Genomic DNA, 25,892 nt, shown 5'->3' with positions numbered 1-25,892 from the left:
GCCCCATGTCAGCTGTGTTCATGACCCATGTCCGCCGAACAGTGGTCACCAGGTCCCAGCGGCCGATCGGTCGAGGCTCTGATGATGAGCCCAAATTAACCTGAGTAACTTCAAAATTAAAGTCTGCCCCCTATTCGAAGTCCGTTGTTTGCCCGGCTCAAGTCCTTACAGAGGGATAAGCAGGGATATGAGTGAAACAGCTGTGTAAACACACACACACACATACACACACACACACACACACACACACACACACACACACACACACACACACACACACACACACACACACACACACACACACACACACATACTTTTGTTGCTACTCATCAACTCCTGTCCCTGACTTGGTTAATATGTATGTGTGGGAATTGGGTTGTATCATTGCAGGATCAAGTGTTTCTGTGACTCACACACACACACACACACACACACACACACACACACACACACACACACACACACACACACACACACACACACACACACACACACACACACACAGAGTTGTGTCTCCATGACCTCAGAGGACATTACATTGACTTACATTCATTACCTAGAGACTTAATCTACTTTTAACCATAGTTACAACTTGCCTAACCCTAACCCTAACCTTAACATAACTTTAACCTAAACCTAACTTTAATTTAAGTCGAACCTTAACCTCAATCTAATGATTTCGTTATGGGGATGACAAGTCCCCAGAATGTGACCTCGTAAACCGATTTAGGACCCCACAACATCAGTAATACATGGATCTCTCACACACAAACACACACACACACATACAGTAATGACAGGCCACAAATGGGTCAGCAACCTCCACAGAGCCTGATCAGTCATCACAGAATGGAGAGTTATCACCTGTTCTCTCTTCCACTGTACTTTTTTTGGGCTCACACACACACACACACACACACACACACACACACACACACACACACACACACACACACACACACACACACACACACACACACACACTGCGTGTTGCTGCTTTGTCTTTCCCGTCTAATCTTTCTTGCCTGTAATCCTTTTTTTATAGAGGACACATTTAAGTATAATGGAAAAAGCTGTTTATAGCTTGAGAGCTCGCTGCCCCCCAAAGAGTCCACAACTTATCTTATTGTCTCTGTGTGTGGACGACTGAATGACAGAAGCCAGGTGCGACCAAGAGAATTACAATAGAGTGTCTGTTTTGATGGTGTACCTTAACACTGGAGGGCAGACATGGACTGGGTATAATGTGTGTGTGTGTGTGTGTGTGTGTGTGTGTGTGTGTGTGTGTGTGTGTGTGTGTGTGTGTGTGTGTGTGTGTGTGTGTGTGTGTGTGTGTGTGTGTGCGTGTGCGTACGTGCGTGCGACAGCTGGCTATGCAGTACTGGAAATACACTCTTGGATTTAACCCTAACAATCATCAACTCCCCCACCAACCTCCAATCATTCCTCCAAACCGCAACCCTCCCATCAGCGTGAGCCCTAACCTCTGCTGGGAAACACACACACACACAGGCTCTGTGCCAGTGACTCTATCAAGCAGTGTCAGTGTGTATCAGATTAGTGATCAGAGCTTTGTCTCGGCATCAACACACAACACTGATGGATCCTGGACGTCTGCGCTCTCTGTCGCTCTTCATAAGGGTGTTTATGATTTCCGCCACAGGTAGGAACGCTGGATTATCAACCTGCTGCCATGTTTGATACAGACGACACTTTATATCCTGGGCGTGTGCATGAATCGGTGTGAATTTGTGAGGTCAGATCTTTAGATTTGTACAGACTCAATAACACAGTAATGAGAAAATAATGAAGAAAAACAGAAATAACAAAGTTAAGTTATTCTTCACGAGGGCCTGATTGTCATAACCTTTGACTCATATAAATGTAATAACACAATAATATCAGACAATTACTTTCATGGTACTATAGTAATACTAAAGTATTAAAGGTATATAAGGCCTCTTTTTCTTCCATTCAAACAAAAGACACTGAAACAAACAGCAGTGCTCCCAACACAATGATCTGCATTTGTCTCAAATACATATTGTTTCTTAATTGTGCTGTGTCTAGCAAAGTAAAGGTAGCAAATCAAACTATTTTGTTTTGCTTTTTATCATCAATAACCTCTGTTTGTTTGTTTGTGGGTTGATTGTTTGGTTTGTTTGTAACTAAGATTACACAAAAACTACAGGAGGGATTATCATGTAACTTGGTGGAAGGATGTGCTATCGGTCAGGGAAGGACCCAATTAAAACATTTCTTTAACAGAACTGCGTTTTTCAACAATTTCCCAGTTTTCTCAGAAAATACTTCATGTGTCTTGATGAAAAGAATCAGGCACATTCAGGGAACTGATATCTATGAGTGTGTGTAATGTGGTCCAGTTTGAATGGATTGAAGGGGACTGTTGGGCCTTGGAGGTTGTATATGTGCTCAATTGAGAGACATTCAAGTTAAATATGTTTCAGTGTAAAATCCATTGTTGTTCTGTTCAGTCTGTTGTTAAATGAGACAAACATTGTAGTGGACTTCATTTATTCAGCTCGCTCTCTTGAGCCCTGCACTTACTGACCTCTTGTTACAAAGGTTATGCTTTCATCTGCGTTTGTTTGTCAATTTATTACTCAACAAAAACTACTGGGCTGATTTACATGAAATCTTGTGTAGGTGTGAAGCCATATTTTGTGAGTGTGGAAGTGAAAAAATGGGCAGATCCAGGATTTTTGTCTTTAATATGGCAATAGAGCGGCCTCAGCCAAGGCACTCTATTAGATTTACAATTATTTTTCTGAATTTAATCATACAGAAAAACCTACAAGGCCACTCACATACCTCAGCCAAAGCCCAACAGCTCCCCTATGAAGCCACATTTAGTTTTTCCAGATGCAGATTTTTATTGGTATCTGCACCAAATTACACACACTCGTAATAATCAGTCTCCTAAACATTTCTTCTTCATTCCTGTACTGATTAGTTTGAAGGCTGAGATATCCCACTTATTAGTCCCTGGTCTGGATCGAGCTCCAAACACAATGCAGCCTACATTTCCTATCGTGCACATTATCTTTGATAGTGTGGCCCTAAGATGCTCCTGAATGAAAGACTTTACTAATGATGTCATGAGGATCATTTTTCTTTTTATGAAAACAACTGTCGTACTCCTCATGACAAACAAAATCGTGTGTGAAATTGAGTTCCACTTTAAATCCCTCACCCCCGGTCTGTGTGATCTGTCAGCAGCATCTGCTGTCAACCTCGAAGGAGAACTTATCAAGGATTTGATGAGGGGCTACAACAAGCACGTCCGGCCCACGGAGAAGAGCGGGGACATCACTCCGGTCTACATCAAGATGACGCTCACCAACCTCATCTCCCTGGTGGGTGATGTTCACTCTGTGGTGTTTCTGATTAGGCTGCCCAGGCCTTTGTTAACTTTGTCTCCTCAACTACCTCTCCTCAGAATGAAAAGGAGGAGGCCTTGACCACCAGCGTCTGGATCGAGATGGTGACCACACACACACACACACACACACACACACACACACACACACACACACACACACACACACACACACACACACACACACACACGCTTCATCTGCATCAATTCTTGTTTCAAGGATGCTGAATTTTATCGTGGCACATTTACAAAAAACGGTCAAAAGTCAAACCTTCAGTATTTTCGTTTGCAGCAATGGTGTGACTACAGGCTCAGATGGGACCAGCCGCCCAGGTCGGCTCTGTACGGAAACATCACCTCTGAGCTACGTATCCCCTCCAAGAGCATCTGGCTGCCAGACGTCATCCTGGAGAACAAGTGGGTGTTATCAACCTTCTCTTATGAGCATGATTTCAAAAAGGTTCCGATATTTGTTCAGTCCAATGAGAGAAAAATAAAACTGTCAGGAGAGACTTTAGTTGAAAAATTAACCGTGCACAACTAGAGAAGAAAGGGATGTTGTATAAATGTCTATTCGGTGCTTAGAGGCCTTGATGTAATTGCAATTACACAACATCATATTAAAAACATATTTCGGAGGCAGTTTTTCTTCCCTTGCCTCCAATCCTTGAAAACAGCACGCTTGTGGAATATCAGTGAGGCTGAGTAGATTTTTGCTGTATTTGCTAGATCTACAAATCTCTGCATATCAAATGTTCATCAATAAATTCCCGTGTGTGTGTTTGCGCTCAAATCGCCAACAGTTAATCGGTCAGGTTCTCTCTCCTCTGTCTTCTGCTCTGCAGCGTGGACGGACAGTTTGAGGTCGCTCTCTATTGCAACGCACTTGTGTCTCCTAACGGCTGTGTGTACTGGCTGCCTCCTGCCATCTACCGCAGTGCCTGTGCCATCACTGTCAACTACTTCCCCTTCGACTGGCAGAACTGCACCATGGTGTTCCGGTGAGTGGAGGCAGGATCTGCCGGGTTTGGACGATTCACACCAGTGAACGGTGCATTTGAATTACAATTACAAAACACAAGATACTGTAACTCCACATAAATCAAACCAGTTCATTCTTTGTCTTTCATGTATTCATTAATTTGTGATAATCTACACAAATATAAGACTTTATTGATCCCTGAAGGTAAATCAAGGTTAAAGAAATTAGACAGATTACAATAAAAAGCATTAATATGATGACAATATAATATAATATCATTTATATAAATTATAATATAATATAATATAATGTAATTGTAATTTTCCTTTTTAATCAATTAATTTAGTTGTTGTTTGTGTATTTTGTGTATATACAGTTTTGTGTAATTGTTTGTATTTTTGGATAACAAGATAAATGAAAACAAGATTATTGTTTATATAGTATAAATTATGTAAGGGATGTAAAATAAAATAGCTGTGTAAACATGTTAATACTTCTTATACTACTATTCCCATAGAAATTATAACAATACTGAGAGTGGGGACACAGCTTTGAAACAGAATATAATGTCAGGAGACAAATTAAATATAAAACATTAATGTAAATGAAAAGCTTTACATTTAATCCCAGTATCTGTAAAATCTTTGTTTATTTGCTCGTCAGGTTCCTTTGTGTTACAATGATCCACACAGCAGAGACGATGCCTCCTTCAGTCACCGCGCTGTATTGTTAGAGTGAATTGATGGTTGTGTGTTTGCTGTGGAGACAGACAACATGTTCTCTCCCCCACGTGTGCAGCTCTCAGACTTACAGCGCCAATGAGATTGAACTGGTGCTCAAACAGGAGGACAACCAAACGCTGGAGTGGGTGGACATTGATCCAGAAGCTTTCACAGGTACAAACAAATAAATGTGACACATTTAAATGATGGATTTAAAATAAATGCACAACATGAAACCAACACTGACATCTCTGTTGGTAGAGAATGGCGAGTGGGTCATCAAACACAGGCCGGCCAAGAAAGTCATCAACACTCAGTACACGAAGGACGAGCGCGAGTACCAGGAGGTGGTCTTCTTCCTCATCATCCAGCGAAAGCCCCTGTTCTACATCATCAACATCATTGCTCCCTGTGTGCTCTTCTCCTCGCTCTGCCTGCTCGTCTACTACTTACCTGCCAAAGGTCTTTGTCTTCCCTTTGTTTCTTTAAAAGCTGTAACATCTTGGAAAAGCCAAACCTCAGTCTCATCAACCTCAAACAGCCTCATCACGAGATTATAATACATTAACCTGAAGTTCCGTCATTAGCTCCGCCTTTAAGGAGGTTTTTATGGTTTCATTGTTCGTTTGTTAGTTTGCAGCATTGTGCAAAAATTACAAGACAGATCACCACGAAACTTGGTGGAACGATGCAGTATTGGTCGGGGAAGAACCTGTTGGATTTTGGAGTGTATCGGAATCAGGGAGATCCAAAAATTCAAACAAGAGTGTTTTTCAACATTTTTGTTGATTTCTCAGAGAGTAACTCTTGGATCTTAAAGAAAAAAATCGGACAAATTTAGAGGATAGAGGATATTTATTAATTGTGTACAATGTGGTTTATCTTGACTGAATGTAGTGGGACATGTTGGGCCTTGGGGGAGTTATATGCGCTGTACTGGGTGCCATTCTAAAAAGGATTATGAAAAAACTAACAATCAAATTATCATGAAACTTGGGGGAGGGATGCAGTATTGGTCAGAGAAGAACCCATTCAATTTTGGTGTTGATTGTTGCAGATCCAGAAGTTATTTTTCATTTTCTTTAAAAGTGCGAGATAGAGTGTTTTCGACATTTACCTTGATTTCTCAGAGAATAATTCATGGATCTTGATGAGAACAAAAACAGCCATGTTTGGGGGACTGCTATTTAAATCTGGGTCTTGTGATTTTAAACGTGGTTTCAGAAGGGGACTGTTGGGCCTTGGGGGAGCTATGTGCTCTACTGAGTGCCATTCCAGTGCTAATGTTTTTTTGAGCACAAAACCTCACCAGTCTGACTGAATACTGCCGTGTGTGGTTTGGTTTTTGCAGCTGGCGGTCAGAAGTGCACGATGTCTATTGCAACTCTTCTGGGTCAGACTGTGTTCCTCCTCCTTATCTCCAAGAAGGTTCCAGAGACTTCTAAAGCGGTGCCTCTTATTGGAAAGTGAGTTCACACGCATCACTCTATAGGATTTCAGATCCGAATCGATATGTGTGATTTATGAACCTCTGGCGACAGGTATCTGATGTTTGTGATGTCAGTGACCACCATGGTCGTGATGAACTGTGTGATCGTCCTCAACGTGTCCCTGAGGACGCCCAACACCCACATAATGACAGACAAAGTCCGAAAGGTGAGCATGAGGCCACACATCCTCTTTTCTCAATGGAACATCCAATAAGCAGCTACACTGTGACAAGTCCACATCAGTGTGTTTGCCACAGGATTACCCTTTGACCTGCTGTCCCTCCTAGATCCTCCTCAACATCCTGCCTCGACTGCTGAGGATGCAGATGCAGCCCTGGACACCGAACGACAACACCATGGCAACCGGAAACGGCAAAACTCAGACTACAGACGTGAACCATGTGTTCCTGGTTCCCTGCCGACGCCGCAGCTCCATGACCCTCATCATCAAGGCGGAGGAATACGTGATGAGAACAGCTCGGTCCGAACTCATGTTTGCCAGACTCAAAGAAAGAAACGGACTGATGAAGTCAGTATTAGAGAAGCTACGTAAGTGAATGAGTCTGAAGATGTTTGAGTGCACATGACAGTGTGTTTTCCCCTTGTAACCACATGACTCTCTGGTCTGATTCGGACCCAGATGATGGGATGGAGGGTGGCACAGCTGAGCAGCTCGGTGCCAGCCTGGCGAACGCCTCTCCAGAGCTGAAGCAGTGTGTGGCATCCTGCAAACATATCGCAGAGACTGCACGGCAGAAAAACAACTTCCAGAACGTGAGCTCTTACATTCTCACCTTTATATACGTCATCTTCGCAGGTGGAAATATCAGCTTACAATCTCTTACCTCTGTCTTAAACGCAGGAGAATGAGGAGTGGTTCCTGGTTGCCCGGGTGATCGACAGAGTCTGCTTCATCGTCATGACGCTGGTGTTTTTCATCGGCACTATTGGGATCTTCCTGATGGGCCACTTCAACCAGCCTCCCTCCTCACCTTTCCTGGGCGATCCAAAGAAGTATCTCCCTCCATTGAACAACATCTCTGACATGAGTGACAGTGGAATGTGAGCAGTGAGAAATCAAGAGATTCCCTCGCTTTACCCAAAGTGAAAATCTGACGACATGTGTCAATGATCTTTCACTAATGACAGAGAACGGAGAAGATACAGCTGTTGTGTATTTTCTGCACACTTGTCAGTTGCTTGTGTGGACCGTCATAGAGGTGAAGTTGCACATAACAAAAGATCCAGGGCACCACTCCACAATGGTGTGGACGCGGCGTTGGATCCATGATGATGCACACTGGTTTCAGTTGTAAGTTTTTGTTTAAGGTTGAAAAATGTTTAATTCATTGTTGTATAACAAAAAAAAAAAAGAAAAGTTGCTTTTTCTTGTTGTCAGCACAGTGTTTACTGCGTTTTTGCCTTTCGGGAACCCACATGAGTGTTGATCACACATGTGGACAGTAAACAGCCAAATGTTCCAAATAGATGCTTTTATCAATAAAAGAACGTGTGTAATCACGTGATTACAGCTGTCTGAGAAATTTGCCAGTCCCATGTTTGACACCTTTATGAAGGCACATTTCGAGAGCGCTAACACCCCCACGAAAAAACACAGACCCATTGTGCAGCCCCCCCCCACCCCACCACCACCACCCACCTCCAGAAGCAGGATTTCAATTACATGGCTGAGTGATGCCTTTCTAACCCAACAAAAGGCAGATCCGGCTAGTTGGGATGGAAACAGAGTTGGGGGCGGGGGGGGGGAGGGGGGGTAAGACTGAGAGCTGTGGGGAACAAGAGTGGGAGTGACATCTCCAGACACAAACACACACCAAACAAACATTACTATGTGAATATTCACACAAAATAAACACACAGAGGTGGTGGAGAGGGTGTCGCTCAACTCCTCCTGATCCTGAGGACTCGTGAGCGTCGGCCTCGTCTCTTTCCTCTCGCCGCGACATGATCAGAGTCTGGAGGCTGAACACTGATGGTAAGCTAAAGATTTAAATTCCATGTGTGCTGTTTCCTGTCTTCACGCTCCGTTATGTCACATAAAATGAGGATATGTGCCGTAGGAAAATGCCGACCTCATCATTGTGGCGTTGTGGTGGAATATACAATGTTGGAGGATGAGACCAAACTGGGCGACAGGACTGTGAGAGTGTGATGTGAATGTAGAAGAAGCTCAGGTTGGCTGCGATGGTGAAATCACTCTTTCTTGTGAGGACATTGTTTATATTGCTGCTGCCAGGGAACCGTCTGTGTGGTCGAAGAAAAGCTGCTTAGTTTTATCTTCATCCTTTATAAATGTGAGATTTATAGATCAATTAAAAAGAAAGCTAGACTTACTTTCATGGAAAAAAGAACTTTGAATTAGAAGGATATTCACAACAATAGCTGTTTATGCTATTTAAACTCAAATTAGTGTGTTGAATGGTTTTTATTAACTATCTGTGGTTCTCAGCCTAGATTCCCATACTTCCATTTTCAAAAGAAAGTCATTTTCCTTTTGTCTTAAGTGATATACTTTGTATTTAAGAGTCACACATAAAAAACTTTGGGAATCATTTATTTAGTCCGACAAGTCCCAAAAAAAAAGATGTTGCTGAAATGGAGGCTACTCGACCCCATGGAAAAAATGTAATTACTTCTTCGTTGCCTCAAATATCTTCCCTTATTGTATTCTCTAACTCCAAACAAGTGACGTTTCATACACATCTGTCACACTGAAAAGTACAACTCCATGACTTGAGTTGACTCATTATCCTTTTTAAAATAACTGTATATTTTCAGTTTCGTACCATGTCAGCTGTGACCAGCCAGCCTCTTCCTCTTGGTCGACTGGAACGAGAAAAGCACATCCAGATGATCTTCAGGGCTTTCCAGAACCGCTGCGAGTGCCAGACTCACTCGCCTGGACCCAAACCCCACAAAAGGGCCCCTGACTGGAAGATGGAGAACGGCTCCACGCAGCCGCCTGAGGGAATGAACACGCTCGGGATGGAGGAGCGGAGCCCCGGTGGTGCGGCAGGATCGGACTTCATGTCTGTGCTGGAAACTGTGAGTCAGATTCATGTCAGTGCTCGGCCTGAGTTACAAGGTAAGAAAACACAGGTGTATATGTGTGTGTCTGTGTGTAGAAAGGATAATTGCATTGCAGATACTTCTCCACCTGGTGTGAGCAAAGCTTTGTTGTTGCAGGTCCACAGTGTGTTCCCCGGAGGATCTACAGCATCACCACACACGGCAGCAGGTCACAGTTATTTGTGGCTGTGGAAGGTGAATGTTCAGCTCCCTGTGTCTTAACTGAGAACATTGATCTTGTCTGATGATGTTATTCAGTGTATTCTCACTCTCTACTTAATGTCTCCCTCCTGCCAGAGAGCTTGTGTGTGTGTCTCCAGTGTTGTGGTCCAGCTCGGGCCTGTACACTGAAGGTCTTCGACTGTCAGGGCTGCCAGCTCTTTTATTTTGAAAGGCCGCTCAGGGCAGACGCCTGCTGCCTCGGCTGCTGCCTGATGGAGATGAGGGTCTACACGCCTCAAAAACATCTTATTGGCACCGTCTGCCAGAGGTAGGGCGAGCGGGATCTGCTTCCAGTGTTCTTGGTGGAAAGTACATTTATTCAAGTACTGTAATTAAAGGTTCAGTGTGTAAGATTTAGGTGAAACGGCAGAAATTGAATATAAAACAGTCCTAGTGATGTTTTCACTAGTGGTTTTCATCTAAATTGTACACTCTTTTCTTTTTTTAGAATGGCCCCTTTATATTTAGATACTTTATATTTACATCGGGAGCGGGTCCTCTCTACGGAGGCACCCATGTTTTTTACAGTATTCCAGACTGGACAAACTACAGTAAACACCTTTTTTTTGTTTTTATGTCAACTGAAGGCTGCCACAGGTTCTCTTTCATGTTATGTTCGGAAGGGGATGCCGGGGGTGAGGGGTATTCAGCTGCAACCTGAAACTTCACCACTAGATGTCACTAAATTGTACACACTGAACCTTTAACTGTGGTGTGGAGGTGCTTGGACTTTGAGTATATTTTCTCCTACTTCTTCTCCACCAAGCCTCAGAGGGAAATACTGTAATCCATTAACATCTATAATAATTTTTCTGAATTTACAGATTAAGCACATGATAGTTTATCAAATCTGGTACATTGTCATTGGAATTCATTAATTTCATTACATAAAAAACATAATTCTAAAAGAAATTATCCTACATGAGTATTTTTACTATTGATACTGAACATGCATTTTGCTGCTAATGCTTCTGTACTTTTACTTAAAGTCCCAATACAGCAGCTTATTAAACCACTAAAACTCTTCTTTGTTCCTCAAAAATTACATATTCAAAACATAATCTCCTCATGCCCTTAAAATGACCTATATATAACTCTACACCTTCCCTCCTCATTTCGTGATTGCCAACTGTGAATATGCTAATTTTGACCCTGCCCCTGCTCTCTGTCTCCCCACCCCCACAGCGCCACCTGCAGTTGAGGAGCCTTTTAAACTTACTGAGCTCCACCCATAAGTTTACAGGAATGGTTTGTTATGTTTGTGTATCACAAACACTGCTGTCAGAATTTATTTTTTTAATGCTAGCATTTGTTTACTGCAGTGTTGAGGTGGAAATACTCAGCCATAACAAGACTTCATACAGGGTCTAGTCACACAGAATAGAATCATGTACTAGTGATAAAGATAATTGATTTTAAAACATTTTAAGGAATATCCTAACTTAGTTACCCCTTAATGTTATCTAGTTATACAGCAAGTTTATTCAACAGGCTTTGGGATGTTTGTCTGAGATTCCATCCAAACCACAGACTGTATGATCCAAACATGTTGGTAGTGAAGTTTGATTTTGTTCACACATATTCCCACCATTCAAAGCAATTCAGACTTTGCAATAAAAAGTCGGTGACAGCATCCTCTGTGTTTCATCCAGTTTTAAAGGACACCCTGCTGGACGCTGTTCAAAATGTTTTAATGTCTTTTGTCCTTTTGCTGAATCAACCCTTTAACCCCTTCCACACCTCCTGCCATCAGAGTATTGAACCAGCCGTCTTAATACTTCACATTCTCTGACTAAACAATTGTAACGCGAGACATTTTCCATGTTGCTCTCAGCCTCGGGCCACCCTGAACCACCATGGCTGCCCAGACCCGTCTGTAAATAGCAATTGGGAGCCTTTACTGTTCCAAACAGCCGGGGCGTGTAGTGCATTCTAAACCAGGGAGAGTTAATGCACAGAACAGCTGTCTGCATGGAGACACAGCAACAGAGCTGCGCTGGACTGGCGAGGAAGGAATGCAGCATCCTCCTTAATGGGAATGTATTCCCCCTGTCTCCTGCAGCCAAACCAAAATACTTCCTTCTTCATGTGGCCCGAGTCTGACTCCAGGGTTAGCCGGGGTGCCTGTGTGTCGAATTTAGAGTTTTCCAGAAGCAACACTCGGCAAAGTTGTGTCCAATTAAGACTGACCTGGCAAAGGTTTCAGTGACCAGAGATCTACTTGGTATAAATATTCCCTCAGTTGCACTCGAATAAAGCATGCCCCGATGTGAACTCTTCCGACACCGAGCAAACAAAGGTTTTGGTGCTGCAGAATCATGACAGCTGAAAATGTGATCAACCAAGCAGCAAGGCTGGGCTGCGCCACTGTGTGAAGTACTGGCCAGTGCATCTGCCAGGTTCCTTATTGCATGATTATGCCAGGGAGTGTGTTAAGTTGCTGTGCGTTGGCCGACTGCTCTTCCAGGTGGAGCATGTTCACCCCTCTCCTGGAGGTGTGTGACTCAGAGGGAGCGTCCACCATCAGGATCCAGGGCCCCTGCTGCCCGTGTCGCTGTTTCTCCAACCAGCAGTTTCAGGTATTTACATTCAAGTTACCGAAAATAGAAAAATTATGAAAGATTTTCTCACATTCAGCATTTTATGGCTTTTAGATTGTTTCAAACATTGGTGAGAAAATTGGCACAATATGGAAGAGATGGCCCGGCTTCAATGATGAACGCAACATGGACCATGAATATTTTGGGTTGGAGGGTGAGTTCTAACATTTTATTATCATTTTCTTTTTGTCATGTTTTCCTGTGGAAGCCAAAACAAAAACTTTATTCTTTCTCAAGTCTTTCTCCCCAGCGACACAAAACAAAGACGACTCTCCTACACTGAACGTAAACTCTAGAGCACGAGAGGCTTCATCAGATTTTAAATTTATCGGCATCACCTGCTTTTCTTTTCTTCCCTGTCAATACCCTTTTCTACAGCACGCCAGAAATGCAATTCACAACAGCAAACAAAAGACACCCGTAAATAAAAGACAGTGGCAAATTGCAAAAAACTAAACACAGGACACATGGACAGTACGTCCATCCAAACAGCCGATATCTGCCTTTACCTTTTGTGTTTTGCACTTCAGAGCCTCAATATTTTTGCCTCTTACACCATATTCAAATTCCCATTTAATAATTGTGACATTTCTAAATCTATTTCATTCTTCCAGTGCCACTGAGTTTGGAGTCGCACATCAAACTGCTGCTGCTGGCGACCACCTTCCTGTTGGTGAGCATCTATGTTGTCTCCTGTCGTTCTTGTAGAAAGATAAGTTGTTGTGTTTCTATTTAAAGAAAATGAAATCCATTGATATAGAAAGTGTTAAAAGTTTTTACCTTAGTAAAGGTCTAATACCACAATGTGAACATATCACTAAAATCTGTTTAGATATTTAAAAAAAAAATTCTTTGTAACAGTACCATCACCACAAAATTGTGTTCAACTTTAGGTGGAACTAAAGTACTTATGTATAGTTGTGAAGTTTAATCAGTAATGCATGTTAATCAATTGCATCATATTTAGATAATTACAGTATTCAAAATGTATATAAATTAATGAGCAGCTATTGTCAAATAAATGTAGAGAATATAAAATACATTTCCCTCTGAAATGTTATTTTTCATTAAGTGGCAGAATTTGAAATCCTCAACCTTGTCTTAGTACTATACCCATAATTACTCCCAACTTTATAATTTATGTTATTTCTCCACAGAATCACATGTTCTTTGAGATGAGCTGATGGGTGAATAAGGACCAATCATTCGAAATGAAGACGCCGCAAGTGGCCGTTTAACTAGAGGCTCATCAGCAGTTTAAACACTTTATGGCACAAGAGAGTGCAGCATGAGAACCGAGGGTCCTCTGGTAATAAACTACGAAGCAGAACCTTTTTTAACAAACTTCAAATCAGTGTCAGGCTCCATTTATGAAAGACGGGTGACAGTGAACCAGCTTTAGCAGCAGATGCATATTTGACATTTATTGCTATAAACCATCAGGTGTACATCCAACATTTGTTTCTTCACTTTTGACACACACGCACACACACACCTGCACCCATCATCACGCTACCACACATGGGCAGCATTACAGTTTTTCAACAGACTACAGGCGCTCTCTGAAGGTGGTTCAGTGTTGAAAATGCTCCCGAAGAATCAAATGTAACAGACCCCCGACCTCAGTTTCCTCTCTTTTGCTGAAAAAACAAAAACAATAAGGGCCTTTGATGAGGACAATAAAGCAGAGCCCGACCCTTGGATTATTTGGAGGCAGGGTTAAGACGAAACGTACAGGAGGGGGACCTGGATCGGGTTGGGCTCGAGGCCAGGCACAGTGATCGAGGCAGCTTGGCAGTCCATTTTTAAAGATGCCGCTTACGCAACCTTCTGCCCAACACAGGATGGTCCTCATCCTTTGGGATTCAACTCCCAGGTCAAAGATGGAGAATCATGGCAGATTCAGTTAAGTGATCTTTGAAGTGGACTATATTTACAATATATCATACACAATAATAGTAATAATCAGCAAATCATTTCAAGTTCGAAATGACCGGAGTACTTGTAGTTAAAATACAGCACAGTAATAAAATAACCTGCAACCCTGTTTGAGTCCCAATAAAACAGATTAACACAGACTTACTTTAACAGCAGGAAGTGTGACTTGATGTAAGCAATAAAAATCTGATCTAGCACATATCGTGTTGGTTTCGTTTGTCGGTTCTGTTGTATTTTGTCAAGTACACTTTGTTATCAGCTAATGACCAAACACCAGTCACATGCCCCCTCTGGTGGCAGGTTAACAGATGTTGCAACTTGCATTACAAAACATAAAAAAACGGAGGCTTTGTTCTCCTCTGGTTGATTAAAAATAATGCAAATTTCTCCCTTCGACTTCTTCTGTTCGCCGTCCGCTTGAAATCCTTTTCTGATCGTTTCCAATTGGACACAAAGAAGGAATGGTCCTCTCGCCCCTGACTTTTGCTCTGTCTTCAGACACAGTGCCAATCCACGCAGAGGTATCCTTCCCCGGACTCGTCATTCCCCCCGACTCATTACATATCCTCACACCTACACACCACAAACAGATAAACAATATCCACATGAGACAAAGCACATCAGAGAAAAAACGATTTCTTTCACTCTTAAATTCCTGCAGCAACAGTTCTCACCCTCTGAGAGGTTTTCTGTGTGAGGGCCTAATGTCCGCCGCTAGCAGTCACCAGTCCATGGAAGTCTTCCCATGCTCTGCCAAGGAGGAGGCAGTACGTCATCATTCATAATAAACAGTTCAAATGTGTAATGCCTTTTCAATGACAAGAGATGCATCAATTCACTGCAAAAGCACAGAGAACTCAATGGAGTTGGACACAGGGTTCTTTCTCATGATTTACACCAACAACTGTTGACCGAAATTGGTTTTGCTTGTTATTTCAATAGCATTGATTATTGTTAATGAGGTTTTCATTGATACAAATTTAGAGAAAAATGCTCTTAAGCTTAAAGTGACATCTCAAAATGCTGTTTTTTCTTTGCTTTGTTATTTTACAACCAACAGTCAAAACCCATTAAAATCTTATAAAACAGAGAAGCAGTGCATATTAAGACTTGAGCTCAAGATTCTGGAAAACAAAGTTTCTGCTAATAAAAAAGTGAATTGGTTTATCAGTTATCAAAACCACATCTGATCAGTTAAAGTTGAGAGAAACATTAGCATTGTTTAATATAATTCTTAGAAGCAACACTGATACGTTATTAGGTGTCATGAGAGATATTGTTACATTAGTGAGCATGCATATGTGTATTTATGAGAGAGAGAGGAGGGAGAGGTAATAGTATAAAAGCGGAGACATACATACTTAATGCTGTCTGTGTGTGTCTTGTACTCCATGATGGTGTTGGGCGGCAGGTTGAGGACTCGACGCAGGGTGTCTCTGATGCGAGCCGTGGTCGCCTGGTCACTGGCCGTTTTGTTCCAGATGGAAATGATGTCCTCCTGAGGGAGAAAAGCGTGCACAGAAGCCATGTCTGAGAATGTGGGAGTGGGCAGAGCAGGGTTACATGAAACGGTGTCTGTTAGTGGGGGGGTTGGTTTACCTGGAAGCGTACTGACACCACAGCCCCACAGATTTCCTCTCCCACCATGAACTGCTCCCCCAGTATAGCCAGGATCAGGTTCTCCCAGCACCGAGATGCTAAACCTTTCCTCAGACGGATGATCCACTTTCCACCCATCTTATTGGCGTCATCCTACGCACAACATATGCATGGTTTAAGAGAGATAGTTTCTAAAACATTATTTGGCATATGAGATATAAATAAATGTGTACGCACCTCCCACATGGGTTTAATACCGTCTTTGAAGAGGTGGAAGTCACTGTGGCCCGTCAGATCACCAGGCCGGATCATGTGACTATAGAAACGCCAGAACTGCTCCACCTACGAAAGCAAAAGAAATGTTTACATCGATAATGCGGGGATAATAAGTCAGTATAATCTGGGATTTTGAGGATAGGACTTGGTCTGGTTAAGGTTATAAATGGAAGACAAGAGGGTCTTCTCCCCCATCTGCTGTAGGCTCTCTGCAGAGGTCAGGAGGAGCGACATACCGAGGCGAAGGTGCCGATCTGTTTGATGTTCTGTTCGTAGCTCTGAGTGCTGGCTGGTCTCCCGGGGGTTCGTCTGGAGTACCAGAAGCTGTAGTTGAATTGAAGAGGGTGCTCTCCCGCCCCTGGCACCGCCATCTGCAGACGAGAAGAAAGGAGACCAAGTCATTATGTTGAGGCTGCACACAAATTGGAGTTCCTTAACAGACTGTGTGGGCTTTGATTTGCTTCTGTTCTTATATTAGAAAATAAAACAAACAAACAGATAAAACAAGCTCACCTTTCTCCTGGAGTTCTGTTCCTCGTCTTCAGATTTTTCCTTCTCACTGTCTTTCGGTGAGCCTTGGTCCTGGTCGTGGTCTCCGCTGTCATCGTCTTTTAGACTGGATTTCATGGAAACACACAGGAAAAACAAGACAGTGTTTGTGCCACGCGTCGACTGAGTTCATATTAAGGAAGTTAAACCTTGCTACAACCACTGCAGTGTGAGACAACAGTCCTGCAATAGATTATATCTTTAATTTGAAGATATATTCATATTTGTAGTTTTAACTATTTCTGTTATTGTGATATTTCTAATAATAAGTGACATAATCAGTGATATAAATGGGGACAACAAGGAAACACACAAAACTGTACTTTATCTTCTTAAACACAGGATTTGCTGCAGAGCTGCTGTGCAACAAACTAAACTGGTGAATAAATACAGCTTTAACTTCTGGAATAAGTGGGATTGTTTTTGCAAATGGACACTAGGTTCCGCTTCAACTACCCAGACCGTGAATCACAGCCCACAACCCGCTGTCAGCTGTTTGTCCCAACCTCAGCAGGAGTCTAGTTCGAGCCGCCCCTGCGCGCACCTTCCCCCGGCCTCTGCACAACCACCACACCGAGGATTCGAGGCCTGTCCGCATTCCGCCAGGCTAAGCTACAGCTAGCAACGCAGCGCATTTCCTCCTTCAAAACACCGTGTACTCACTGTTGCTGCTTCATATCGTTGCAAATGCAGCCGGGTGTGTGTAGGGGAGGGGGAGGGGGCGCTCTCATGAGGGGAGGGGGAGGGGGTACTAACACAAACACGGGACCATGCAACGTAGCTGACACACCTCTCCGTATACACGCAGCACCGGCAGCTTTCGTTAGCACCACGCTAACCCCGGTGGATGTGCGACAGCGGCCGTGGAACTGGCCGATGCTCCCACGCAAACTTTGTTCTCACTACTCACGCGTCAAATTTGTTGTTCATTATTTTTCGCGGTGAGAGCCTCTCGGGATCCGACCACTTCACTCCTGGATTCCGCAGGAACGGCGGCGCGCACATCCGATGCATGTGAACGCGCACGCCATGTGTTGGTAATGAGCGTGGGGGAGTTCAGGGAGGGTGGGGGCACTTTCCTCCAGTGTCTCACATGCAAACACGCACGATTCAAACATATGCACATGGGAAACTGACAGAGCTCAGGAAGTTATAAGAGTCATCACCATCAAGTTGGGAGAGGATGCGGCTCAGGGGTGAGAGCGGTCATCCTCTACCAAGAAGGTCAGTGGCTCGATCCCAGTCTTCTTCGCATGCCGAAGTGTCCTTGGGCAAGATGCTGAACCCCAAATTGCCCCTTCTCATAGAGAAAGAGCTGCACATAGATGAAGTGTGTGTGTGTGTGTGTGTGAATGTGTGAATGTAAAACTGTACTGGGAAGCACTTAGAGTTATCATCAGGACTAGAAAAGCTGCTATATAAAGACAGACCATTTTTGTTTTGACGTTTTATTCATTGCATCTCAAAAAGGCAAAACTCCTCAAAAAACAACAAATAGCACAGTACCAGTTAGTCTCAGTTGACTCCAGTGAACAATCACAAACCCTGTGACTTCTGCACACAGACGTGGGTATGAGGACAAACAGCACCACACATACTGTACGCAGCCTAAACACAAAAAAAAGAGGGCCGACGGCGGCTTCTTCATATGAAACCGGCTTCCTCTGATGAGCCGATTCCCCTTGTTTCATCCCCTCCATCCGTCCCCCTTGTCATCTGTTCTTGCGGCCGCTTCAAACAGCGGCTGTGTCCTGAAGCAGAGCTGTGGACCGAGTCTAGGGGGGTTACAAGGGAGGTGCAGGGTCGGGGGGGTCAGGAGCGAAGTGGACTACTTTGGCTCCAGACTGAGTTAGGTGTTAAATTAGGAAGGTGAGCAGGTTTGGGGATGAGGGATTGGCAAAATAAACCTGTGTCAATACGAGGAGCAGATTGTCTGGTGGGGGGGTGAGGGATGGGAGAAAAAGCTCTGGTATGGTATGGCACGGTATGGTGTGGTGTGGTTTGGTTGGCTCTGCTGGTGGAGACCATCCCCTCACCCCTTGTGCCTCTGTGAGGACCTTCATGAGAGGGCCCTTTGTTCCGGGCCGGCGGGCGCACCAGTGAGTGAATGAGCAAGAGCAGTGGCGGCACTCTTCAATGGCCGCTGTTTGTTTACACCAGCCAGTCCCGTCATACTTCATTAGCAGCCCAGCCCACCGACAACCTCTGATGTCCTAATCGCCGATGAGTGTGTGGCTGCCCATCAGCCCTGAGCCTCAGCGGTTCAGGATAAAGGGGTTTCTACGATTCCCGACACACACATTCCCAGTAAATCTTTCTATCTGCCTGCCTTCTCTGCCACACACACACACACAAACACACACACAGAGGCTGCATGGTGAGGTCTGATAGGAGAGCTGGTTCTTTCATCGTGCGCCAAGAGGCACAGGGAGGTGAGTCGACATCAGATGAGCAGCAACGGTCCCAGAGAACTAGCTTTGCATCACGGAGATGTGAGAGACCTGCCGCCGGGAGAGAAACGAAGCAAGACAGAGGGATTATTCAGAGCTGCCATCTTCGAACCACAGTCACAGCCTCAAAAATATGGATATAAGATATGTCGCCTTTCAGTGTGTTGTACTGTCAAGCTGTTTCCCCTGTGACCTTCATCCCTGTAACACTAGGGTTTCAACTAACAGATGTCATCACTGTAGATAATTGCTTTAATTAATCAAAATGTCAGTCGTGCCTCCCCAGAGGTCACACCTTCAAATTGTATCTTTTGTCAACAAGTTAAAACCCAAATATATTCAATTTACAATAACATGAAACACAAAAGTGGCAAAGTGATTTTTGAGAAGCTGAAAGCAGAAAAATAATTTTTTTATTCATATATGACTTAAGGAATTGATCAGTTGTAAAAATTGCTGTCAGTTAGATTTGTCATCATCAGCAATGCAACATACAAACCTCTTGAATGGCTCTCCCTAGCCTCTCCTGACTTTTCACCACCTTCCTGAAAGAGACACACATCCATCGTTACTCCTGACAGTGACACAACAACGAAACCTGAAGATACTGCCAGTACCTGTGCAGTAACCTCACCTGCGTATTTGGCGAGCCAGGCTGAGGGTGAAGTCTGCCGAGCAGTCGGCCTCGTAAGTGGATGGTAATATGGCGTAATCTCCAGGAGGAAGAGTGCAGGCCAGACTGACATCCTGCGTGTAACAGTGGGGGACGCAACTGGCGGCGGGCTCCTCGTCCCTGGAGATCGCCTGTGCACATTCTCCTTCCAGGACCTGGATACAGTGCAGAGTCAAAATCAGATACTGAAAATGTTTATATTTTTCCTTTTATGGTAGATTATTTTGACTATATTTGAGTACCACATTTATTATTATATTTTAAATTCCAACTGTTAACATGTATGTGACATCCTGACTTTGTAAAAAAGTCCATGTACAATTCAAGAGGGAAGCTTGAGCTTGAGCTTGATGTGCAAAGAATATAAGAATATAAAGCTCGATCAGGCCCCCTCACTGTCACACAGAGGTTAATATTTTTGCTCCAAAAGTCATGAAACACACTGCTTGTATGGTCAATTTATCTTTAGGAATTATTTCAGAACACAGAACATGGGGAATTATCTGGAAACATAAATATCTTTCCATATTCACATATTACTTGTCTAGAGCTGGAAATAACTAAAATCAAGTTCCGTACTTTTACATATTGTTTCAAAACCCTGTGAAGAACTGTTTCATGTGATGATGTGATGTTTCTTAAATCGACCTTTGAGCAATCTTAGACCTTGACAGCAAGAGTAAACATCTCAGAGATCTGAGCTGATTTTATAGCTGATTAAGTTGTTGGGAAAGTACACGGAAGTAGACGTCTTCCTCCTCTAAATGATATTTGACTGACCTTGTAAATGTGGAAGCCAATAGGGTGCAGATCAGTGTCAGGGCGGCTCTGGTGCAGGGTAATTCTCACATTAACCCCTGATGTCACCGCTGGGTCATCAGACACTGTAAAGGGGAAGCAAGGGTTCTGCCAGTGAGACAGGAAGTTCCTACTTCCTCCCGCCGTCTTCCCCTCTATCCACGATCCCCGGAAGTAACAGGTCTCCCACTCAATGTCAGTGGTTAATGGCAGTGAAGGTGCTGGGCTTTTCAGGGCACTGAGGGCATCACAAACATTGATACACAATATGAATAATTAAATCGGACACATTACAAATTATACAAACTACATTTATTTCATTTTATACTACGGAAAATGTCAGTAGGAAAATACAACTTCAGTAAACTATGAGGGTTAATGGTTTAAAATGTGACATGCTGTTCAAAAGGAGAAAAGCTTTAATTTACTTTTTCATAAAAATAAAAAAAAAAAGGTGTTTTCAACTTTACCAGCAGGTGTCCCTATATATCTACTACTAGTGATTTCTATTGGAAGTCTGCCAAAAACTTATGAATACATTTTATTAAGCTGGGAGCATTAATGAGTCATTTGTCTTTACAAATTAGTTGTTTTTCTCTGTGACACTTTGGGCTCTGTAGGAAACAACATTAACGCACATGTGTGAATGTAGCTGAAACTTTTAAAACTATGAAGTTCAAACGTTTAAATAAAAAGAGAAACATAGTATGAATTGTTATGATAAGATGGACTTGTTTACTTTCTCTTCCCCTTAACTGGTCCTTACCTAAGGGATATGGACGAGGAGGAAAAGACCCTGATGAGAAAGCGGCCCTCGACCCCTGGCTTGAAGGTGCTGGGGATCAGCAGGTAGTATCCCGGCTCCAGCTGCCCGTGGAGGACCACCTCTCGCTCGTAGGCGTGGCAGTGAGTCGAAGCACAAGGAGGTTTGTTCAGCATGCGGCTCAGATTGAAACGCTTCTTCTCCACCTGGTGACAGAAAGCCAAACTTAGGTGACAACAAAGCCACAAACAACAACGACAATAACAATCTTTATGTTTCACCCACGTGCTCCTAAGTGCTTCACAAAAGCAACAATCAAGTAAATTCAGGAAATCAAATAAAAATATGTTTTAAGAAACGTTTGCCACCGACGTTTGCTGGGGTTTGAGTAAAGAGGGCGCAAAGTAAAATTGATGATCAAAGTGTAGATGGAGGTTAGAGCATAATCATTATGGCACTTTCATATAAATTGTTACCTCCAAAATAAATGGGAAAAAAAGACTATAAAAAATAAAATAAAATAAATAAAAATACTGGAAGCCAGCGTAAGGAGGCTAAAACAGCCGATCACTTCTCTTGGATCTTTTTAAAAGCTTCCCGGCAGACTTCTGCACGGACTGGAGCAGATTAATAGACACCAACAACAGCATCACTCGTTTCCAAGTGAATGATGGCACCAACCTTCCACATGTGTAGAGCGGTAGCCTGGTAGTGCTGGTGCTTTGTGTTCTCGGTATCCTCAAGGGGCATCTGTGCATTTTTCTCTGTGTTTCTCCACTTCCTATGCTGCAGCAGGGAAACCAGAACATCTCCCCTCTCACTCACTTTAAGCCAGAACTTTGGGTTGGTACCGTAGCTGCTGCTGTTCCGGCTACCGCCAGCAGAGTGCCCCTTTATCCACCGACCAGGCAGCTGATGGCTGTGTGTCAGCAGACTTCCTATTAGAGTAGGGAGATGTCAGAGTGAGAAAAGAAAGGCTGCCAAGGAAAATTATAGACTGAAAGTATGAAGCTGTCTTTAATGAACTAACCAAATTACCTGTATAGATACTCTTTAGGTGACCTTCCTCACTGATGGGGTACCCCACTGTGACATCATCAAACTGGGACATGAATTCAGCCTCATCCAACCAGAATTCGCCCTCAGCCACCCTGGCTTGTAGATCTGAAGCACAATTGGGGTCGACAGAGCTCCACCCTGCACCACTGCGGAGAGAGAGACATACTGTAGATAGATCTGATGCAGACTAGGGATGAATCCAAATGTATGAACGTCCCTGCAGCTGCAGACTCACACTCTGGTTGTATTAACCTCCACAAAGGAGAATAGGTTTTCATTGCTCATTGTTTGTTTGTCTGTCTGTTAGCAGGATTACTCAAAAACTGCTGAACTGATTTCCATGAAGTTTTGTGGAAGTTCCGCACCAAGGCAGAACCCATTCCATTCAACAAACAGGTGGATCCAGGAATATGCCTACCTCTCTATCCAGCCCCCTCCCCAGCAGCACCTTCCCCAGGGGTTTCTGATCCTGAGTAGACGTACATCGCTCCCTGACACCGTCTTCACATCCACCCACTCCATGACAGTCAGAGCATGGTACTGACCCAGCTCACTGGCACCTAGACCAGGCAAAGGGATCAAAAGGTTACGTGACAAAGGGTTCACAAGATGACTTTTCATCTGCGAGATAAACCTGTCTGACCTCCAGGGCTGCTGTTCATGGAGCAGCTCAGCACACAGTCATCCTTCACAGGGTACAGAAGGTTCAGGTCAAGCCGTCGCCTCCTGACCTGTTCACTGTCCCGTCCTAATGTCTGCTCCTCCTCTGACCCCAAGTCTCCCAGGCTCCAGTGTTCTGCTAGGCCGCCAGTTAAATCCACCAGGGCCTCCGACACCTGCCCAGCCCACAGTTGCTCGTACGAGCCATGAAGCCTAGAGAGGATGGAGAGGCGAGTAAATGGGATTTTCAAACTTCATTAAACATGCTGATGGGAGTACATGGTTAGTCCAGGGAAACTTTACAAATAACAATGACATACTGTATGTCAAATAACCAAGATTAAAGTTTATAGTAGACAAGAGAGAGAAATTCCACAGGCTACTTACTTGGCATAGGCCTTCTCCAACAAGGCTACCCAGAAGGCAGTGGGGGAGTGGCAGCTTGAGAAGCAGAGAGTGGAATTAATACAGGGCAGGCGGTCATCAACGGTCACTTCTGTCCAGTGTCCCTGCCGCCAGAAACAAAACTGGAAACAGCCTCTGTACCTGCTGTCACCCCACAGGGGCTGGTCTGGGGGGAGCACCTGCACAGGGTCGAGGACTAAGTCACTACAGCAGTGCAGGACATAGAAACACTTCACATTTAACACAGTCATATTTGTTTAAAAGCGATTTGAATCTATACTTTAATGCACTTGTTTCTTTACCTTGTTGAGTTGATGTTTGTTCTTGAGCAGGACAGTGCAGGCACAGAGGAACCAACAGTCTCCTAACAAGCCTTGTTTAGCGTGACCCAAGTTGATGTTGTCAGGGCAGAGAACTGGTGACTGGCAGATCTCCTGGAAGTGAGAAATGACAATAAATGAGGATTGATACAATTTGACCAAAAAAATTGATTTTCTGGGACGTGGGTTTTGAGGGGGGTGAAAAAAGCACAATTTAAAGTGGGATTTTTTTTGGGGACTTAATTAAATTTGTTGTTGGGCAGTTAACATGGAGGTCAGACCTCCCACAGTTTTGTGTGTTGACGTAAAATACTTATCTTTTAATTATTAGACCTGCTTTGTAAAATACATAACCATAACCTGTCATCACGCTTACATAATCCCATTGTCGTTGGTTGAAAAAACAAACCAGGTGACAGGTGATGCAAGTAGATGGGACACGGGCCAAAAGGAAACTCGTCATGAAAGACTGCAAATATTCTACCTACAAAATGGAATTCACTGTGGCATTTCCCATTTCCTCCTGGCTGGTCTAACCTGTGGGCGCCGCCATGTGATGTTTGCCTGCAGCCGTGCGATGGGCGTGGAGCTGTCAGAGAGCAGGGAAGTGTCGTCAGAGGGGAAGTCCAGGTCCTCGAACAGAGCCTCGCCTGCACGCTCTGGCCGGCCCTCTCCTGGCATGGCTCCGGATTGCTGCTTCTGAATCGTACTTCCTGGGTCGGCGGGGTGAACCTCAGCCAGCTGTGACCATCCTCACTGACCCTGTGCACATCTTACACTTGTGTTGCACCTTAAAACAAAAACACAGCAACATTATATATTCATGAGACTGCAGAGGATAGATTGGCAGCCTATTCATATATAGTATTGTTTACTTTTTACTTTATGAATATTTGGACATGTGTGTTATGTGCATGCTTTTTATGACATGCCTATGCAGCAGCAATGGATATATAGTAGTAGATCACTCATGATATATGTAAGTGAAACAGTAAATTAAGGGAGAAGTTTATTTTGTTGTTATTCGCCTAAAAGTAATGTTTTAACTTGTACTGTTATTACACAACCACAATAACAGTTAAATCCGCATTGACCGGGCTCCAAATTAAAGTGCAATGTTATTCACATGGCAGATATTTACTGTGACTTTCTATCACGTGTCTCCATCTTACCTTGCTCCTGCTGTCGGATTCTTTTCTCTCGCCGGTGTCATTTTGTCATAGCAACAGTCGCAGCTAGCCGCTAACGTTAGCATGTGTTAGCTTGTGATGCGCAGCCGCAGCATCTCCGCGTCGCTTCATCTTGTCATAGTGCGAGGACGATGACCACAGTGGCACCTTAACGCCACGGCACCGAGGGTGAGTTTGTAAGAAATTGTTTTACACAAATAATCATTTAAACCAAATCGTGTCTAAGTTGTCATCCCGCTGAGCGTGAAAACACTTCCGTCTGCCCTTCCGGCTCCTCATTCATGAAGTGAATCCTTCCTGTCTGGCTGGTCGCTGCCGCCACCTAGTGTTAAAACAGCGAATTACTCTGTGTGCAGTCACTTTAGCATGTGTTTTATGTACATGTACCTCAAACTAAATACTACAATCAATACTGATTTAAACACATGTAGACTGGCCACATGATTGAGTTTTAATACAACTAACCACTAACCAAATACAGCCTCAATGAAAGTATTATTATTATTATTATTATTATTATTATTATTATTATTATTATTAGTAGTATTAGTAGTAGTAGTAGTAGTAGTAGTAGTAGTAGTAGTAGTAGTATTACTCATTTAAATTTTATTAAGTCATCACTTTATTATCGATAATAACAATAGCTTTATTCATATAATTCTTTCTTTTAAAACAACTACAACCAATACAATCAGTATTATTCATT

The 25,892-nt window shown here is 43.5% G+C and overlaps 4 protein-coding genes across 6 annotated transcripts; 2 read left to right on the top strand and 2 right to left on the bottom strand.

Moving 5' to 3' along the window:
* Window positions 1-1,539: 1,539 nt before the first annotated feature.
* Window positions 1,540-8,096, top strand: chrng (cholinergic receptor, nicotinic, gamma). The gene is made up of 12 exons (XM_035170578.2): window positions 1,540-1,663; window positions 3,241-3,377; window positions 3,461-3,505; window positions 3,693-3,817; window positions 4,246-4,401; window positions 5,181-5,278; window positions 5,366-5,566; window positions 6,456-6,570; window positions 6,646-6,760; window positions 6,882-7,143; window positions 7,235-7,368; window positions 7,457-8,096. The coding sequence occupies exons 1-12, from the start codon at window positions 1,600-1,602 to the stop codon at window positions 7,658-7,660; spliced, it is 1,656 nt and encodes a 551-aa protein (XP_035026469.1). The 5' UTR covers window positions 1,540-1,599; the 3' UTR covers window positions 7,661-8,096.
* Window positions 8,097-8,369: 273 nt separating this feature from the next.
* LOC118117993 (phospholipid scramblase family member 5) lies at window positions 8,370-13,857 on the top strand. Its single transcript, XM_035170742.2, has 8 exons — window positions 8,370-8,590; window positions 9,394-9,700; window positions 9,802-9,879; window positions 9,982-10,174; window positions 12,374-12,485; window positions 12,561-12,660; window positions 13,121-13,179; window positions 13,664-13,857. Exons 1-8 carry the CDS (start codon window positions 8,588-8,590, stop codon window positions 13,688-13,690), a joined length of 879 nt encoding a protein of 292 aa, XP_035026633.2. The 5' UTR covers window positions 8,370-8,587; the 3' UTR covers window positions 13,691-13,857.
* A 46-nt stretch (window positions 13,858-13,903) lies between these two features.
* eif4e2 (eukaryotic translation initiation factor 4E family member 2) lies at window positions 13,904-17,919 on the bottom strand. Of its 3 annotated transcripts, none has more exons than XM_035170744.1 (8): window positions 17,779-17,919; window positions 16,833-16,935; window positions 16,556-16,690; window positions 16,281-16,385; window positions 16,044-16,196; window positions 15,802-15,942; window positions 15,119-15,194; window positions 13,904-15,017 (listed from the first exon to the last, which is right to left on the bottom strand). In XM_035170744.1, exons 1-7 carry the CDS (start codon window positions 17,880-17,882, stop codon window positions 15,159-15,161), a joined length of 777 nt encoding a protein of 258 aa, XP_035026635.1. In that variant the 5' UTR covers window positions 17,883-17,919; the 3' UTR covers window positions 13,904-15,017; window positions 15,119-15,158. The 3 variants fall into 3 exon arrangements, with proteins under 3 accessions (XP_035026635.1, XP_035026634.1, XP_035026637.1); XM_035170743.1 differs by having other exon boundaries at window positions 15,806-15,942; XM_035170746.1 differs by lacking the exon at window positions 17,779-17,919 and adding an exon at window positions 17,375-17,530 and having other exon boundaries at window positions 15,806-15,942.
* A 381-nt stretch (window positions 17,920-18,300) lies between these two features.
* capn10 (calpain 10) lies at window positions 18,301-25,472 on the bottom strand. Its single transcript, XM_035171345.2, has 13 exons — window positions 25,169-25,472; window positions 24,534-24,786; window positions 23,979-24,110; window positions 23,659-23,855; window positions 23,255-23,484; window positions 23,030-23,171; window positions 22,591-22,757; window positions 22,234-22,490; window positions 21,556-21,758; window positions 20,772-21,027; window positions 19,953-20,146; window positions 19,818-19,863; window positions 18,301-19,369 (listed from the first exon to the last, which is right to left on the bottom strand). The coding sequence occupies exons 2-13, from the start codon at window positions 24,675-24,677 to the stop codon at window positions 19,340-19,342; spliced, it is 1,998 nt and encodes a 665-aa protein (XP_035027236.2). The 5' UTR covers window positions 24,678-24,786; window positions 25,169-25,472; the 3' UTR covers window positions 18,301-19,339.
* Window positions 25,473-25,892: the final 420 nt, after the last annotated feature.

The sequence above is a fragment of the Hippoglossus stenolepis genome, chromosome 11 (assembly GCF_022539355.2).
Source record: "Hippoglossus stenolepis isolate QCI-W04-F060 chromosome 11, HSTE1.2, whole genome shotgun sequence".
Lineage (NCBI taxonomy): Eukaryota > Metazoa > Chordata > Actinopteri > Pleuronectiformes > Pleuronectidae > Hippoglossus > Hippoglossus stenolepis.
The sequence above is the reverse complement of the archived record's forward strand: the minus strand, read 5'-3'. Positions and strand labels throughout refer to the sequence as shown.

Coding starts and splice junctions, on each gene's coding strand:
- LOC118117993 (XM_035170742.2), top strand. Junction 10,175..12,373: donor ATTGGCACCGTCTGCCAGAG/GTAGGGCGAGCG, acceptor CTGCTCTTCCAG/GTGGAGCATGTTCACCCCTC. Junction 12,486..12,560: donor TCTCCAACCAGCAGTTTCAG/GTATTTACATTC, acceptor TATGGCTTTTAG/ATTGTTTCAAACATTGGTGA.
- eif4e2 (XM_035170743.1), bottom strand. CDS start 17,882: ATGCATCGGATGTGCGCGCCGCCGTTCCTGCGGAATCCAGGAGTGAAG. Junction 16,197..16,280: donor GTATTAAACCCATGTGGGAG/GTGCGTACACAT, acceptor TGTTGTGCGTAG/GATGACGCCAATAAGATGGG. Junction 15,195..15,805: donor ACACACACAGACAGCATTAA/GTATGTATGTCT, acceptor CCTCCTTGGCAG/AGCATGGGAAGACTTCCATG.
- chrng (XM_035170578.2), top strand. CDS start 1,600: ATGGATCCTGGACGTCTGCGCTCTCTGTCGCTCTTCATAAGGGTGTTT. Junction 3,378..3,460: donor TCACCAACCTCATCTCCCTG/GTGGGTGATGTT, acceptor ACCTCTCCTCAG/AATGAAAAGGAGGAGGCCTT. Junction 5,279..5,365: donor TGATCCAGAAGCTTTCACAG/GTACAAACAAAT, acceptor CTCTGTTGGTAG/AGAATGGCGAGTGGGTCATC.
- capn10 (XM_035171345.2), bottom strand. CDS start 24,677: ATGCCAGGAGAGGGCCGGCCAGAGCGTGCAGGCGAGGCTCTGTTCGAG. Junction 22,758..23,029: donor GGAGGGGGCTGGATAGAGAG/GTAGGCATATTC, acceptor CTCTCTCCGCAG/TGGTGCAGGGTGGAGCTCTG. Junction 21,759..22,233: donor CCGCTCTACACATGTGGAAG/GTTGGTGCCATC, acceptor TTCTGTCACCAG/GTGGAGAAGAAGCGTTTCAA.